Source organism: Anarhichas minor, unplaced genomic scaffold (assembly GCF_050575085.1).
Source record: "Anarhichas minor isolate MPS153535 unplaced genomic scaffold, ASM5057508v1 ptg000062l, whole genome shotgun sequence".
Lineage (NCBI taxonomy): Eukaryota > Metazoa > Chordata > Actinopteri > Perciformes > Anarhichadidae > Anarhichas > Anarhichas minor.
The window spans coordinates 9,035,468-9,051,133 of NW_027466508.1; the positions used below are offsets into that span (position 1 = coordinate 9,035,468).

A 15,666-nucleotide genomic window follows, 5' to 3' on the forward strand; every position below is an offset into this window, starting at 1 on the left:
GGTCTCTGCTCTCGAGAACATTACTATTGATAGTTAATTCAGTTTGTAAGTGAACTTTGTGTAGTACATTAAATATTGTTTTAATTTTGGACCGGGTCCAGCTCATTCTTCTGATGCGCGTGCGCAGTAAGAAGCTCGCAGCAGAAGAGTACCTGCGGCCTGCAGGCTCCTTCATCCTTTGTTCTAACCCTAACACCACTCAACACAAAACTGATCTCCAATCCGTCGCTGTGTTGCTTTACATGACTTCGTATCATTGATATATACAGCAACTAACTGTGAAACTGATTGAAGATCAGGTAAAGGGATGCTACTCGAAGCTGGTGGTGTAACAGCTAAATATGTCCCGAAGTAAATAATGCGGAACCTTCATGCGTCGTCAATTAATGCTCTACGGACAAAAAATAGCGTTACAACAAACGGTGAAAAGTGCCGCTACAGTGCACTTTCTTCTTTAATCACCTCAGTAATTTCGGAGTTCATTCAATAAAAACGCTCAGATTAGTCATGCACAGGTAACTTGTCGTGTTTCAGTTTTTGATTCTCACATTATTATTTCGGAGGCGTTTTGGACTATAGTTATCATGGGAGTGCATGGACTCTGGAGGCTGCTGGAGACTACAGGGAAACCCATCAACCCCGAGACTCTGGAGGGAAAGATCCTGGCCGTTGGTATCCTCCTGACTTGATTGTGGTCTTTCTATATGTCTGTCATTGTTTGAGCAGGGTTCCATCACTGTATACCTCCACGTCTCTCTCTCATATGTATTGATGACTGTATTAACTGATTGTGTTAAGCCATAGCGTTAACCTTAGCCGGACACCTCCAGACATCAGCATATGGCTGAACCAGGCAGTGAAGGGTGTGAGGGACCGCGACGGCAACAGTGTCCAGAACGCCCACCTCCTCACCCTCTTCCACCGCCTCTGTAAGCTGCTCTTCTTCCGCATCAGGCCGATCTTCGTGTTTGATGGGGACGCGCCGCTGCTGAAGAAACAGACTCTGGTACGTCCAACGAAAAAATGTCTTGTGTCGATCGTTTTTGGATATTTTTCTTCCAAAATGCACGCGATTCCCACGTATTCTGTCATTTGATCATACGCGGCTGTGGCTCTCCTGCAGGCTGTGAGGAGGCAGAGGAAAGAGGAGTTGACCCGGGAGTCCAAACAGACCAATGAGAAGCTTCTGAAGACATTCCTGAAGAGACAGGCTATCAAAGCTGCACTTGGGGACCGCAGGTCAGGGACAAGGGCAATGTGCAAGTGGATGGATGGCCATGAAATAAATGCCATGTTTCTTCTCTCTTTCTCTCCCTACACAATGAACTGTCTATTATCTTAGTAGAGACATTTCAATCTCCTTTGTCTGAAGTATTTATTGTTTCCCCTGTCACAGTAAGGATCCTCTACCCAGCCTCTCCACTGTGAGGAGAGATGAGGTTGATGACATTTATGTTCTACCAGCCCTGCCAGCTGTAGAGGAGAAGGACAAAAGCAGGTGTGGGACGGTTACTACTCGCTTGTCATTGTTGTAATTCAGTCGGAATATCTGTGCATGAAGAAGCACTCTGCAAAATGGTTTTTTTATACAGTTGTTTTGCCGATAATTCTGGTACTTTAATCATTTTAATGTGTTTTATTTATTCAGCTCAGAGGAGGAGGAAGAGAAAGAGTTGGAGGAGACGGATGATGGTTCTCACATGTATCAGGTAAAGTTATCACGTGCACGGGAGAGTAACATTGAATAGCACCACCACCAAAGATATAGCTTCAAATAGTTTGTTCGAGCGAATATTGATGGTATTTTGGTTTTTAATAATGTTTAAATATTGCTCGGTTAATGTTGGATCCGGGTCTCGTCCTAGCTTTGGTACAATAAGGTTTTTTTGCTGAGTGAAGGCCTCTCTTTGGCCATCACATTGTCTCGATTGTTTCATAAAATTCTACAATGTGTCAGTACCTTCAGAAAGTATTTAGAGTCACATCCAAAAAATCCTCTCATTATTCCCATGTTCTTATGTTGGTCGGCTGCTCACTGTGTCTCAGGGAGAATTGTATGAAGACCCCAACTCAGTGGACATCAACTCAGAGGAGTTTGCCGGCCTGCCTCCTGAAATGAAACATGAGATACTCAAAGACATGAAGGAGTTTTGCAAAAGACGCCGGACCATGTACCACAAACCCCCAGAGGTACTGTTCATTCACACACACACACACACACACACACACATGCACGTACCCATCTCCTGCTCTTCAACACAGACTCCTCTTCACTTCCTCTTAGCGTTCAGGAGACTTTTCACAGTACCAGTTGGCCGGCCTGCTGCAGAGGAACCAGCTGAACCAGCGTCTGCATGGTGTGGAGAAAGAGATGAGCCAGCGGAGCGCCGGCAGCGCGCCACAGCTCTGCCAACAGGACGGGGACGAGCAGACTCACAGCGTAGAGACACACCGGCTGGTTTCAGAGGACTATTCCCACTATATCCTTATTAAAGGTGAGGGAGGCTATGATGGCGTGTTTACTCAGTCAAAGGACAGGTTTTCAGTTTTTTTTACAGGAAAAGTCTAAACTATCAGTTGTCCTGATTCTTGAACGCATCATCAAAAAGGAAGCGTTTCCAAAATAGTTACTGCTCATAACTGCATTATTACACAGTGCCACTTTGATATTTAGTAAAGCACACTAATTCAGTGTGATAGGTTACTCATCTCAACCGTATTTGGTGCCATATTTAAATCTATGGTTATCTTCATTGATAAGAGACTGTATCCTTTGTCATATTGGAAACACCACTCTGCTTTTCCTACGCAGGCTCCAAAAAGAGCGAGGCTGCCCCCGAGAGCCGACCGGCAGCGGCAGCCTGGTCCGGGAGCTCCTTTGCAGGCGGCACCAGACGAGCACCAGACAGACCTGAGCCCCTGTGGCGTCCTGCTTGTGAGGAAAAGGCAGAAGTGGCGGGTCCCTCCTCAGAAGACTCCAAACCTTCTGTGTCAAAACCGAGTCAGGGAGACACTTCACCACCCTCGCCTCGTACACTCAATGCGATCCGGGCTGCGATGAACGACAGCTCAGAGGAGGAGACGGTGGACCAGGAAAAGAAGGATGGTAGCGCGTCCCCTCGTACCCTGCTGGCAATCCAACGAGCTCTAGCTGAGGAAGACGACGACGACGACGACGGCGCTGCTGAACACAGGACTCTAATCAGCAGCTCACCCACCAAAATGCGGGCCAATATTCCCCGTCCTGTGCCACAAGTGGTCGTCAGCAGCTCGGAGGAAGAGGGAGAACCTGATGGTGTGAACTCTATGCCTCATGAAAAATCAGATTTTAAGGGGAACCAAAGTTTCCACGTGAAAGATGTTTTGTTCGCTGGGAGTTCTGAAGGTGAGACGGAGGCCATGATTGGTCAGAGAAATGAAGCTCTTCGCTTTGCCGCGCTGCAGAAACCTCACGAGAGAGAGATGGAGTCAGAAAAGGAGACAAAGAGAAGACAGTTGACAGAGGACGTAAGGCTGGGAAGTAGAGGACAGATGGAGAAACAAGAAGAGCTGATCACAGAGACAAACGGTGCAGCTGCTTTCAATCAAAACACATTATCCACCAATCTCTCTGCTCAGCTATATGGGAAACCTCCAAGTGAAGAGACTAAAATGCATCCTGCGCCGTTAAAGCAGAGGAGTAACGAGGTGATTGAAGCTCTGGAGGAGAGGACCGGAGAAGATATGAAGTCAGAGGGCAGCGAGGAGAGCGGGTCAGAAGGTACAGTAATAGTCGGGTGAAAGATCACACTCATTCATAACTTCTTAAACCTGCCGACAATAACAAAAAGTGCTTCTTTTGTGTTTTCCCAGAGAGCTTCGTCGAGGTGTCGGACGAAGAATTTAAAGAGGAGAGTGCAGAGGATTCACTTGTGATGGTTGGAAAGAAAGGATCTCCAGGTGAGGCCCGTAAAGATGAGACCAAGCAGGAAGAAAAACCAGAGGAAGGCTTGAAAAAGCCTCCCGGCAGTCCAGCTGCTGATTCTTTAGAGGAAGAAGAAGAAGAAGAAGAAGACAAAAAGAGACAGACTGAGGAGACAGAGTTAAAGGAGGGAACAGAGACAGAGTCCAGCACAACTCCAGCGATAAATGAATGGGAACACTTGGACATGGTGAGCATTCCTGTCAGGATGGTTTAGACAAACAAGATTTTAACTTCAATGCTAATAACTGTTTTTAATTCATTAGATTTATTAAGAATGTAGCCTCGGGAGTTAAATGATCCATCCAACCTTTCACTTCACACTGCATAGCGCTGCAGCACGGCTAAGCAGAAATGCAGATGTTTTTTAAATGACGTGCTTTAGGCTGAGCTGTGTAGCAGTTTAATGTGTATGAGGCAGGGCTGATGCATTGTGTGTGTGTGTGTGTGTGTGTGTGTGTGTGTGTGTGTGTGTGTGTGTGTGTGTGTGTGTGTGTGTGTGTGTGTGTGTGTGTGTGTGTGTGTGTGTGTGTGTGTGTGTGTGTGTGTGTGTGTGTGTGTGTGTTGTGCTGCAGGATGAGCTGGAGGCTCTGGAGAGCTCTCTGCAGGTGGAGCAGAGCAGCCTGAGGGAGCTGAAACAGCAGCAGGAGAGGATGGCGAACACCGTCACTGGGCAGATGCACCTGGAGAGCCAGGTGAACCGAAGACACAGTAAAATCACACGGACACATTCAAAACCACACAGGCACTCCACCCTCACACCTAACCTTAAGAAATGTACGAGCCTCTATCGAAAAATCACTTCCGTAAATCATAAAAAATAAATATAATGCAAAATGTAAATACACATGCATGAGATGAGACAACTTAGAGAAGACGCAAAGCCGGCCCGGAGGATTCATCTGCAGTCGGGATAACTTCCCAATCTTTGCTGTAAATTTATGTGTCTGTCAATTTAGGAGATTGGGTCGTGTTTCTTTTGGGGGATTGGGGGGGGGGGGGTTTGAGAGTAATGACTATTTCCCTCTTTGATCCCAGGAGCTGCTGCGACTGTTTGGTGTGCCGTTCCTGGTGGCGCCGATGGAGGCCGAGGCTCAGTGTGCAGCACTCGACCGCGCCGACCACACACACGGGACCATCACGGACGACTCCGACGTGTGGCTGTTTGGAGGGAGACACGTCTACAGGAACTTCTTCAGCCAGAACAAATATGTTGAACACTACCAGTACAGTGACCTGCAGAACCAGCTGGGTCGGTGCTTCCTGTCACGTGTCCTTATCAAGTATTAAGACGTGTTTCATGATTCATTTCCTCTTGTCCTATGTTTTTTTTATTTGATTGTTGAATTGGTATTAGTTTCAATGTTTGAGTCTAAGAGATCACATGAGAGCGTAAATGCCCTCTCCATGTTGATTGAAGATGCAAAATACACAAACAAAATATATATATTTTTTAGTCAGAAACTCAAACCTTGAGATGCATTATGCAAATTCATTAGGTTCAACTTTCAGTCAAAGCAGGTCACGCCTTAATATCCTGTTTAATGTAAAAACAAAACAAACCACAGACAAATATGACATTGGATTTTTTAATAATATAATATACTGTATACTGTAATATATCTTTTTATGACTTTTATGTGCAACAGCAGATGGTGCTATTGTGCTGTTTAGTGGGCTGCTGAGATGAAAGGGCAAGGTGTTGAAATTGTGCTTGGATAACAAATGGCCGCGCTAATCCGCTGAGCTTATATTGCATTTATCAGAGACAGGTGCTTGTGTTGTGATGGGCTGTCAGCACAAGGTTTTACTTCTCTTCCCCCATCTTCTTGTCCTTTTTTTATTCTCTGTCTCCAATCCAACCTCTGTCTCTGTCTCAGGTCTGGACAGGACTAAACTGATCAACCTGGCTTACCTGCTGGGAAGTGACTACACAGAAGGCGTGCCGGGGGTCGGATACGTGACCGGCATGGAGATACTGAATGAGTTCCCCGGGTCAGGCCTGGAGCCACTCACACAGTTCAGGTGTGTGTTTCAGGGTTTGAGTTAACCGGTCCAGGTTATTCAAAAGTTAGTGGATTTTTCTTAAAGTAGGTGTTAATAACGGTTCTTGGTCATATATTTCTCTCTACTGTGACTGTCAAAAACAGGCAAAATGAACTCATTGTTAAAGCCAATTTATTAATCATTTACTCTCCATTTAAAGTTTTATATAAGTGTTTATATTTGCCTGTGTGTTTTAACTGAACTAGGTAAATAATGATAATAATAATTAGGTTGATTTGCCTGGTTATTGTTTGTTTCCTCTAGTGAATGGTGGTCAGAGGTTCAAGATAAAAAGCGGCTGGTGGCTGATCCTCGGGATTCAAAGGTTAAGAAAAAATTAAGAGACGTGAAACTGTATCCTGGGTTCCCCAACCCTGCGGTTGCTCAGGCTTACCTGCAACCTGCCGTGGACCAGTCGGACAACTTCTTCAGCTGGGGACGCCCACAACTCGACATGATCAAAGAATATCCTTTCTATGTATTTGTGTGTGTGTGTGTGTGGGGGGGTGGCACATTCATGATAGTGTTACGTTTCCTTAACCAGTCTTTTACATTCTGTCTGAGTCGTTTTGGCTGGAGCAGTCGGAGGACAGAGGAGACCCTTCAGCCTGTGATCAAGCAGCTCAGCACCCAGCAGGTAACCAGGTGTACTTTGTACCCCGAGGGACACTTTTGCAGTGAAATATATATCCACATGTTTGCATTAAGGAGGAACATAAATAGTCAAATGTGATTACAGATTTGTGGGATGCAATTGAGTTAGCAAGTGAGCAGAGAAGTTGTGATACTTAGTTAAAAGTATGAATAAATGCTCTAGTCTTACATCATTTATACTTCCTCCCTCCCCGTTTTGGTCCAGACTCAGCTGCGGATCGACTCATTCTTCCGCATGGAGCAACAGGAAAAGCAGGCGATTCGCAGCCAGCGACTGCGCAGAGCCGTCACCTGCTTGAAGAGGAAGGAGAGAAAAGGAGGAGAGGAAGAGGAGGACAGTGAGGAGGAAAGTCCATCCCCATCCAAAACTAAGAAAGGAAAGGCAGCAAGCAAGAGTCCGAAGAAAGGAGGAGGAGGAGGAAAGGGAGAAGGAGAAGAGAAGACGTCTGTGGCAGGAGGAGGCTTTCTGGGGTCGGAGGTGATTGTTGAATCTCCTCTTCCATCTCTGAAGGATGTGAGCAGCACCAGCCAGGAGTCTCTCTCGGTGAAGGCCGTCCCCCAGCCCACTAAGGCTGTACCTCGGTGGGCCAGGAGGAGCAGCAGCAGCTCCAGTGAAGACAGCGACCGTGGCGGGGAAGTTGCCATGGTTACAGCCCGATCTGTCTTCGAAGGCAGCCGACGAGGCCGTGGAGCGAAAAGCACGAGAGGGAGAGGAAGCAAGAGAGGAAAGGGATGGGGGAAGAAGCTGTGACTGAACTACAAACAGAAATCGTCCAAGCGGTTGTGTTGTGAAACATGTCGCTCACTCCCAAATAATGTCTGTGATATTATATCTGATATTTACAAGGGAAATGTGTAAATGAATCACGTAATGAATTGAGCCTTTTCTGTATAATACAATATGTATTTTTTTAAACTATCGAGGTGACTGAAAATATTTTTTTCATATGTTTCGAGGTTTACGATCTGTGAGAGGAATGAGAATATTTTTGCATTAAATCTTTGAGCTAAATGATTTTGGAAGTTGGAAGTATTTCTGCAGTAGATGAAAGTTTGGCACATCTTCAGACATTCCACTCACTTTTTAAGTGCGAGACTGAGACAGGTGCAAGTCTTCTGCGCCACAAATTTCTTCCAGCCAGTGTTTCAGTCGCATACATACTGCTCCTGCATACACCGACCCTCCTCCTTCTGCCTCGGAAAACACACAAAACTTCGAGGCTTTTGCACACGTGGGGAAAAATGTAAGCGTTATATTTTCAAAGTTCTATTTTAACTTTATAAATTAAGTATATTATGGGTCAGTATTTTAACATTACCCCTCCTCTTCACTCCCCAGCTCCAGTTCAGCAGTCGGACGGAGCAGCTGTCGCTGTCTGTCAGTCATACTGCAATAGAGAGGGGGTTTAAGCAAGCCCAGAGAGAGCTAGAAATGTTGAGTGGAGTTGAAGTGGTTGGACAAGAAGTTAGGACACACTTTATTTGGGCGTAAATTAAAACCACAGAAGGTGACAGCTAACAGCCTACTGCAGATCTGGATCCAGATTGACTGAAATCCAAAAGATTCACGACCAAAGAATCAGTTGGCTGCTATAGATTTTCTGTTTGGGGCGTTCTAGCCCTCCTGCTTGGACTCCTTCAAACATGGAGACTCAACAGTCCAACGCCATGAAGGAGGACTCCAGGACCAAAGAAGAAGGTGAGAATTTGTAATACACAACTAAAAACTAAAGATTTTTCTTTCTAATTTAATTGGCATTGATTGATATTGGCAGTATGGTGCACTTTTTACTTTTTGGGAATCACATTTCAGAGAAAGTATGCATGCAGAGTTCATTTTAAATCCCATAAATCAACTGAGTATGAATATAATGTCACAGCTCATAAGATGTTGAAATATTTATTCCATGCAAACAATTACATCTCTGCTCGTTAACGACATAACATTATAATACACACAACAGCTATAAAGGCACTCCCCAACCTCCTGCGTTGTTGCTCTGTGGGCTCCCCTGACCTTTTCTCCAAACCAGTGTTGCATAACTGAAGCTGTGTATCAGATGCTCTGAGTATCCGTCGGCACTGTAACATAGCTGGAGTCTGACACACGGGCATGATGTGGCAAACAAACAGCAGGATCAGATGGGCATTATGAGCCTAAATGTGATTCATTTATAGAGCAGAGAATCAAATGTTACCCGTAATGTGATATGAAAGAAGAAGAACATGATTACTCATCTGCTTGATTTAGGGTTGGCACATTTAAGTGTCATTTTTAAGTGATGTGCAGTGGTGGACAAAATAAAAGAAACACCTACCAATCCTGCACAGTAGCCCTGCAGTACCATCTTGTTTTTGATAGTTTATTTTTTAACTCATTTTGAGACTGTTTCACCTAAATTACCCACCACCTTACCAAGTTTTAAGACATCTAATCTATGAGATTTCTGCACGCTTCTCTCGAAATAAATGCACTAAAACAAATCAACATTCTTTCCGAATACAATGTCCTTGCTAATCTGGATAATCCTCACTGTGCCAAAATATTCATAGGAACTATTGTAGTTCCGAATCAAATGCAAATTTCAAACGTCGATGCAAATTTAGCCATTCAGTGTCTTTCATAAAAAAACGGCCATTATTATCTTTGACAAAACTAGTATTAAACTACTGAGCTGTGTTATAAGGCCTTTCGGTTATTTTGCCTCAGTAGCATTGTATAGGTTACAAACTGTATTCTAATGACCTTTTTCACAGCAATTCTTGACTTGTCACAAGAGGAAAAGCACAGGTGCAACAAATAACATAATTATAGCTCCATACCATTTCAATGTACTAGTGAGTCAGTGTCTCCTGCTGTGACGTCAAAATGCCTGCTGTGAAAAAGGTCTATTTGTTTCTGTCTTGTGTTATTCTAGGCTCTGCATTGTCCTCGCTCACTACACTATCACACTTTAAGCTTTATGTGGTGTTTTCTTTCCCTAGCTGCTGTGGATGCAGAGCTAGCTAAAGCCATAATGGCTCGGTGTTTCCACCCCTCCGTGATTGGTCCGGAAGCCTGGGAGGGATACGTCTTTTCTGATTTGGAAATCCGTATTAAAGAGTCCACAGACCTCTATGGAGCTGTACTCTGGCCCTCGGTACGCCCCGATTTATACATTATCACAAATAATTAGCTGCTGCACTGCTGCTGCCAGTGAACTTTAAACCTGTGTTCCCCAACAGGCGATGGTGTTGTGTCATTTCTTAGAGACCAACCGAGACGAATACAACCTGACGGACAAAAATGTGATTGAACTTGGTGCTGGAACTGGGCTTGTCTCCATCGTGTCCAGCCTGTTAGGTACAGAAACAAAACACATCTGGTGATTAGCTCTAACAAGTCTCTTTGACTTAATCTTTAAATGTGTCCTCTCTCTGTTGCTGTTTGTGTCTCATTCCCTTTAACACCCAGCTGCACTGTCTCTCTCCAGGTGCTAAGGTGACCTCCACTGACCTGCCGGATGTGTTGGGGAACCTCAAGTACAATGTCATGCGCAACACCAAGGACCGATGCAAGTACATCCCTCTGGTAGCGTTTTTCTATTCAGATTTCATACTGTTGGGTTGATCTTTATAAATACAACCATCAGGTATGTTACATTGTGTTGGTGTTTTACTCAATCATCTCTGTTTCTAGGTCACAGAGCTCATCTGGGGTCAGGAGGTGGAGCAGCGTTTCCCGCGTGCCACACATTGTTTCGACTACATCCTGGCAGCTGACGTGGTGTACGCCCATCCTTACCTCGAGGAGCTAATGGACGCCTTTGACCACCTGTGCCAGGAAAACACACAGATCCTGTGGGCCATGCGCTTTCGTCTGGACCCAGAGAACAGCTTTGTTGATCGCTTTCGGCAGCGCTTCCACTTGGAGGAGCTGTACGACCTCCCCAGTCTGAGTATCAAACTGTACCGAGCCTGGAGGAAGGACAAGAGGACTAAGGACCAGGGAGGGGCTGCTGCTTGAATTGTTAATACACACTGTATATTCATTGTGTGTGAGATTGCGTGAGTGCGTCTGTGACTGCAGAATTAGGTAAAATGTGTAAATTGTCTTGCTGAATGGAAATGTTTGTAATGTCATGTGTTTTTATGGATCTCATGTGCAAATGTCTACATTAAGACTTGTTGATATTCATAGTTTGATATGCCAGATGGATCACAATCTCAAGTTGTGATCCATGTTTTTACACGTTATTATATTATTTACAGTATTTACAGGTGTAAACTTCAAAATGACCGTTGAATTCCTTCTGACAAGGGGTCAACAAAAGCTGAATGGCCTTATTTTTTTGCTGATATGATCATTTAGCTGAACTTAATAAACTGGCAAATGTATGTCTGGATACACTCGAGGCTTTTTTTATGTTTAGTGGGCATTTGGGATTTGTCACCTAATGGCAATGTCACAGTTGTCAAAAAACGTTTTTCCTCACTGATGGTTCCCTAAAGATGAATCCTCTGGTGACCATCAACAACCGGCGCGTTAATCTGATAACGTTATTAACAGTCAGCAGCAAGCAAAGCTGAGCTTTAAAGCACAACCGAGGCTGGTGAAAGTTTAGCAGGTCTAACAATGTAGAGTTAAACCTGACAAGACCAGCTGCATACAGAGGATACACCCTTAGGATTTAGGTAACAACAAAACCTTTCTTCTGGCACCACCATCAGGCCAAATTTAAAATGTTTTCCCCAATGTGACAATGTTTCACTTGCAGTGATGAACCTTTAGAGAATTCTCACAAAAAAAGATCTTCTGCTACCCTTAGCTTTACAGAGATTTATAGCAAGTTATAGCTAATTGCTTAGTTCAACTTTACCGTTTTGATTGACTTTCACTGCTGTTATAGCTTCATTTTCAGCTAAAAAGCTTTAAAAACTCTGTGTACACTTCCTGCTCAGCACCAAACAGCAGACAGACACAGTTAGCTACAAGCTGGGGAACATAGCGCAGCATTTAGCAGCTGAGGAGCCAGATATGTTCTTGTTGGTAGAGACTAAAGACAGAGCTATAAGAGAGTGAATGATGAACAAACAAAAAAATAAATATAAAGTTGCTCTATAACTTCTGGATGTGTTAATAAGCAACTGTTTGCTACCAAGTTTGCCATAAGTCTGACAAATGTAATAATTATTTGCAACATACTGTATATGTTCACACCCAAAAGAGGCGACCTTACATAACATTCAGCTGCAAAACGAGGTCAAATTCAAAGATCACATCCATATTGGGCAGTTTGTGCTGCTTCAGTAACATGAGTCACACACAAACTTTGCATGTTTTGGAAAGTCACCAGTTAGCTTAATTATATTGGAAAGAGCAAGTTGAAGTCACCTGCTATTCGTGTAACCTTTTAAATCTGACATTTAATTTATTATTCGTGTGATGGATATGTGTTTGGATGCCGAAACACATGCTGGATTAAAGGGGGACAAGACAGGCTATCTGTGCTGGTGGCGGTGAAGCACCGAGTAGCTGAAGACTCTCTGAGGCCTTGAAGAGGCATCGGTTAACTTCATCACTCTTTCAACAGTCTCTTGATAACAATCAACCTTTCACCGAGAGACATAGCTGAGATACTGCCAAAAACTCAAGCTTAAAAACTCTTATCTTCTGTCCAAGTAAGGCTGCTCCACATCAACAACACACAGTTTAGGAATGATCTAACCACTGTGCACTCCCCCACTTCAGGTCAAACCATCCTGAGGTCCTGGATGGAGTCCAGGTTTTGGGACGCGAGTGGATTTAGTTTGAGGATACCTGAAACTGGAAGGTGATACTTCATGACCCAAGATGTCAAATGTAACTGAGGAAGGTCTAATTGAGAATAAAATGACAGAAGCCCCCTTCATGCCAAGCTGATCCTGTTACCGCCCATCTCTGGTGAGGCAATTGAGGTCATTGCAAGAAAAACGAGTAGGCAAGGACAGCATAGACACGTTCCAGACTTTGCGTCATCTTTACATTCAATTATCTATACTGTCTGATAAAAGTGTGACCCACTTAACAGCAGTTAAAATGACTTCATAAGGCTTTGGGGTTATAAATGTTTGGGTGACAACATACACATTCAAGGTCTTTCTGCCAATATGCCAAGCACAAAAAAGGTTTTGGTCTGGTTTTCCGATGTGACTATTTGTGGACTACCAAGTAGCTGGAAATCATTCAGCAGAGTTAATGCAGGAGTCGTTTTTTTAAAGGTTTATTATTACTTCATTTTATATCATTTCAAATGATATTCAGTACGAACTTACAGACTGTGGAGGATTCTATGAAGCACCAGCAGGGAGGTCCATAAGCGACACTGGAAGCAAAGATACATGCCTGCTGGTATCATGACATTCCTGTCATTTTGGCTCCTTGACAGTCTCATCTTTGTTGTTGTTTGTGTGTGTGTTTACGTGCGCGCTGAACTTGTATCTTGCTTGTGTTCATTTCTCCTGGTCACGGCTCTAAAAATACCCTTGTGTCCTTGTGATGAGGATGGGTGTAACCAACAGGATGCTATAACCTTAAAGTCAGATGCTCCGAGATGCAGTCTGATGTCTCCTAAGATCCTTCACTGGGAAATAAAGCACAAGCAGGTAGGTCAAAGGTCACGGGTAGGGTGTTTGAAAGTGTAGAGAAGGTAGAAATCACAGTCGCAGATCAGTAAGCAAAATATCACAAATATATGACTTGAAAATCTTGTACAATCTTGTTTATATCTTGTATAAATAATAATGATTTTACTTTTGTATCAACAGGAAAGATAACTACCGTAAGTTAAGAAAAAAAAAAGAAACAGGACGTTATTACATGTTTAAAAAAACATTGAATTGAAGCTCAAACTCTAATATCTGAGATCTGTTTAAATCCAACAGCATACAGGATTATATATGGATACTTTGTCCACACACCTTTTGGGGGAAACCCATTATATGAAACGCAGGGAGAACGAAGCGGAAGAGGAAGAAGAAGATAAAGAGGAAGAAAAAGGTAAGATGAAGGATGCAAGAAAAAGCAGGATGTAAAACGTTTCCAAAGTCTCGCTGAGAGACCTCAGAGAACTGAGCATCTGATTTTTGTATCATTCAGATGAGTCGGCCGCCCAGAAGCAACCTAGGGCCAGACCATACTGGGCTCCGTGTTTCTACCTCAGAGCCAATAAGGAGATGTACTATTACGTTGGGCAGGAGATTTTTATCGAAGGGGTTCTTGACTGCTATGCCGGCATGGTATGGCCGGCGGTGAGTAGCACCTTTTTTTTGGAGATTTGCAACCTCATTTGCCAGAATATGACAGATAATACCTGTGTGTACCATTACACTTGTCAATACTATATTTTCTGGGATGGCTCTGTTTATTGATGCAATCCCACTCACAGTGTTAGTGTCAGTTCTGGATTATGGGGATATCATATATTGACGTGCTGCTGCTTGCACTCTGAGGCCCCTGGACAACATGATATCCACTGCTACATGCAATCATCTACAAAGACCTTGTTGGTCTTTGCTGCTCTGAGCCTCGGGTCCATACTTAACCTGCTCCAGTGATCCTTCAGTTGCCCTAACCCTAAAGCGCTTATACCTCCTGTAACTCAAAGTCATCTTGACTGACCTCAGGCTCTGGCTCTCTGTCACTACCTGGACACTCACCGGGAACAGTTGAGTCTTGTGGACAAGACGGTCCTGGAGATCGGAGCAGGAACTGGCCTCATGTCTGTTGTAGCAGCGCTCCTCGGTAAGACGTTTATATTCACGTTAAACTTGATTTGCCATTTGCACAGGTACAAAGTACAAGTCAGTGAAAAGACAAGAAACGTCAGACGAGGAATGGGACAGGGCTCTTTTCAGGGTCCATTTCTCTTTTAAACACGTGCCTTAAAACAGAACAAAGTGTTCGGCTACACTTCTCTAAAGCCAAACTTGAGAGAATATTCCCAAACCTAAGCGCCATCTGTGATGTGACAGGTGTCAACAGACACCATTTCATTTCGTGGTAAAACCAATGTGTGGTGAAGCCAAAACCATTATCAACTGTCGGCAGTAAAACCAAAGGGATCTGATATCAAGCCCTCTCCTACAATTGCTATTTTTGGTATATTCTCAGTTCCACATGACTCAAATCAGTCATTGCCTTTTCCTCTCTATTAGCTAGACACTCAATTATATTTCAATGGAAGCCCTCCATTACACAATCAATGGATCAAAGATGTGATGCAGAAAAATTCAGATCAGTAGCTACATTAAAACTGCATTTGCACACTACAAACTCCTTAACAAAGGTCACCAGTATGCTTTTTTTACTGTTATTGTAGCTATTTTAATGTCAGATGTCCTGTTTTCCTCAGGAGCTTCAGTCACAGCTACAGACTTACCTGACGTGTTGGGTAAACTCCGGGCCAATGTGATGAGGAACACCAGGGAGCGTTGCAGATACACTCCCCAGGTGGCAGCTCTGTCCTGGGGCCAAGACCTGGAGAGCACCTACCCTACATCCGTCTACCGGTATGACTACGTGTTGGCAGCTGACGTGGTCTACCATCACAACTTCCTGGACGATCTCCTGGTCACCATGAAGCATTTCTGCAAACCAGGAACGACTGTGATCTGGGCCAACAAGGTGAGGTTGGAGGCCGATCTGACTTTCACTGAGAACTTTAAAAAGGCTTTTCACACAAGTCTGCTCGCTGAAGACGGAGAGATAAAGATCTTCATGGCAACGTGTAGAGAGGAAGAGGAAGAAGGTGATCTGGAAATCCAAGATTTGCTGATTGAGAAGAAGAAAGGAAAGGAGGAAGAGGTGGAGGTAGAGGAGGAGAGCAATGAAAAGCTTGTGGTGGAAAAACACAATGACGTTGAGCTGCACTATGTCAATATAGAAAAAAGTAAAGGAAAAGAAAACAATGTAGCTGTTGGGAAAAAATCGAAATGACTAATTAGTATGCGTTTAAATGATTAAGGAATGTTATACATTTAACAGA

General features: G+C 43.9%; 3 protein-coding genes across 4 annotated transcripts; all 3 read left to right on the plus strand.

Annotated features, from left to right (window-relative positions):
* The first annotated feature begins 446 nt into the window (after positions 1-446).
* Positions 447-7,673, plus strand: ercc5 (excision repair cross-complementation group 5). Of its 2 annotated transcripts, XM_076077692.1 has the most exons (15): positions 448-672; positions 831-1,006; positions 1,124-1,239; positions 1,397-1,498; positions 1,649-1,709; positions 2,047-2,190; positions 2,285-2,495; positions 2,813-3,760; positions 3,853-4,151; positions 4,537-4,656; positions 5,000-5,213; positions 5,842-5,986; positions 6,272-6,472; positions 6,560-6,644; positions 6,867-7,673. In XM_076077692.1, the coding sequence occupies exons 1-15, from the start codon at positions 585-587 to the stop codon at positions 7,410-7,412; spliced, it is 3,456 nt and encodes a 1,151-aa protein (XP_075933807.1). In that variant the 5' UTR covers positions 448-584; the 3' UTR covers positions 7,413-7,673. The 2 variants fall into 2 exon arrangements, with proteins under 2 accessions (XP_075933806.1, XP_075933807.1); XM_076077691.1 differs by having other exon boundaries at positions 447-672; positions 6,272-6,644.
* A 115-nt stretch (positions 7,674-7,788) lies between these two features.
* On the plus strand, positions 7,789-11,032 carry mettl21e (methyltransferase like 21e). The gene is made up of 6 exons (XM_076077696.1): positions 7,789-7,905; positions 8,001-8,360; positions 9,647-9,801; positions 9,887-10,004; positions 10,135-10,232; positions 10,341-11,032. Exons 2-6 carry the CDS (start codon positions 8,306-8,308, stop codon positions 10,665-10,667), a joined length of 753 nt encoding a protein of 250 aa, XP_075933811.1. The 5' UTR covers positions 7,789-7,905; positions 8,001-8,305; the 3' UTR covers positions 10,668-11,032.
* A 2,589-nt stretch (positions 11,033-13,621) lies between these two features.
* On the plus strand, positions 13,622-15,617 carry LOC142933503 (protein-lysine methyltransferase METTL21C-like). Its single transcript, XM_076077615.1, has 4 exons — positions 13,622-13,703; positions 13,779-13,930; positions 14,306-14,423; positions 15,034-15,617. The coding sequence occupies exons 1-4, from the start codon at positions 13,622-13,624 to the stop codon at positions 15,615-15,617; spliced, it is 936 nt and encodes a 311-aa protein (XP_075933730.1).
* Positions 15,618-15,666: the final 49 nt, after the last annotated feature.

What these genes read in the sequence shown, in the direction of transcription:
- ercc5 (XM_076077691.1), top strand. Translation starts at nt 585, where the DNA reads ATGGGAGTGCATGGACTCTGGAGGCTGCTGGAGACTACAGGGAAACCC. An exon ending in TGTACCACAAACCCCCAGAG is followed by an intron (nt 2,191 to 2,284) that starts GTACTGTTCATT and finishes ACTTCCTCTTAG; the next exon opens with CGTTCAGGAGACTTTTCACA. An exon ending in AGCAGCTCAGCACCCAGCAG is followed by an intron (nt 6,645 to 6,866) that starts GTAACCAGGTGT and finishes GTTTTGGTCCAG; the next exon opens with ACTCAGCTGCGGATCGACTC.
- mettl21e (XM_076077696.1), top strand. Translation starts at nt 8,306, where the DNA reads ATGGAGACTCAACAGTCCAACGCCATGAAGGAGGACTCCAGGACCAAA. An exon ending in CATCGTGTCCAGCCTGTTAG is followed by an intron (nt 10,005 to 10,134) that starts GTACAGAAACAA and finishes GTCTCTCTCCAG; the next exon opens with GTGCTAAGGTGACCTCCACT. An exon ending in GATGCAAGTACATCCCTCTG is followed by an intron (nt 10,233 to 10,340) that starts GTAGCGTTTTTC and finishes CTCTGTTTCTAG; the next exon opens with GTCACAGAGCTCATCTGGGG.
- LOC142933503 (XM_076077615.1), top strand. Translation starts at nt 13,622, where the DNA reads ATGAAACGCAGGGAGAACGAAGCGGAAGAGGAAGAAGAAGATAAAGAG. An exon ending in GATGAAGGATGCAAGAAAAA is followed by an intron (nt 13,704 to 13,778) that starts GCAGGATGTAAA and finishes TGTATCATTCAG; the next exon opens with ATGAGTCGGCCGCCCAGAAG. An exon ending in TGTTGTAGCAGCGCTCCTCG is followed by an intron (nt 14,424 to 15,033) that starts GTAAGACGTTTA and finishes TGTTTTCCTCAG; the next exon opens with GAGCTTCAGTCACAGCTACA.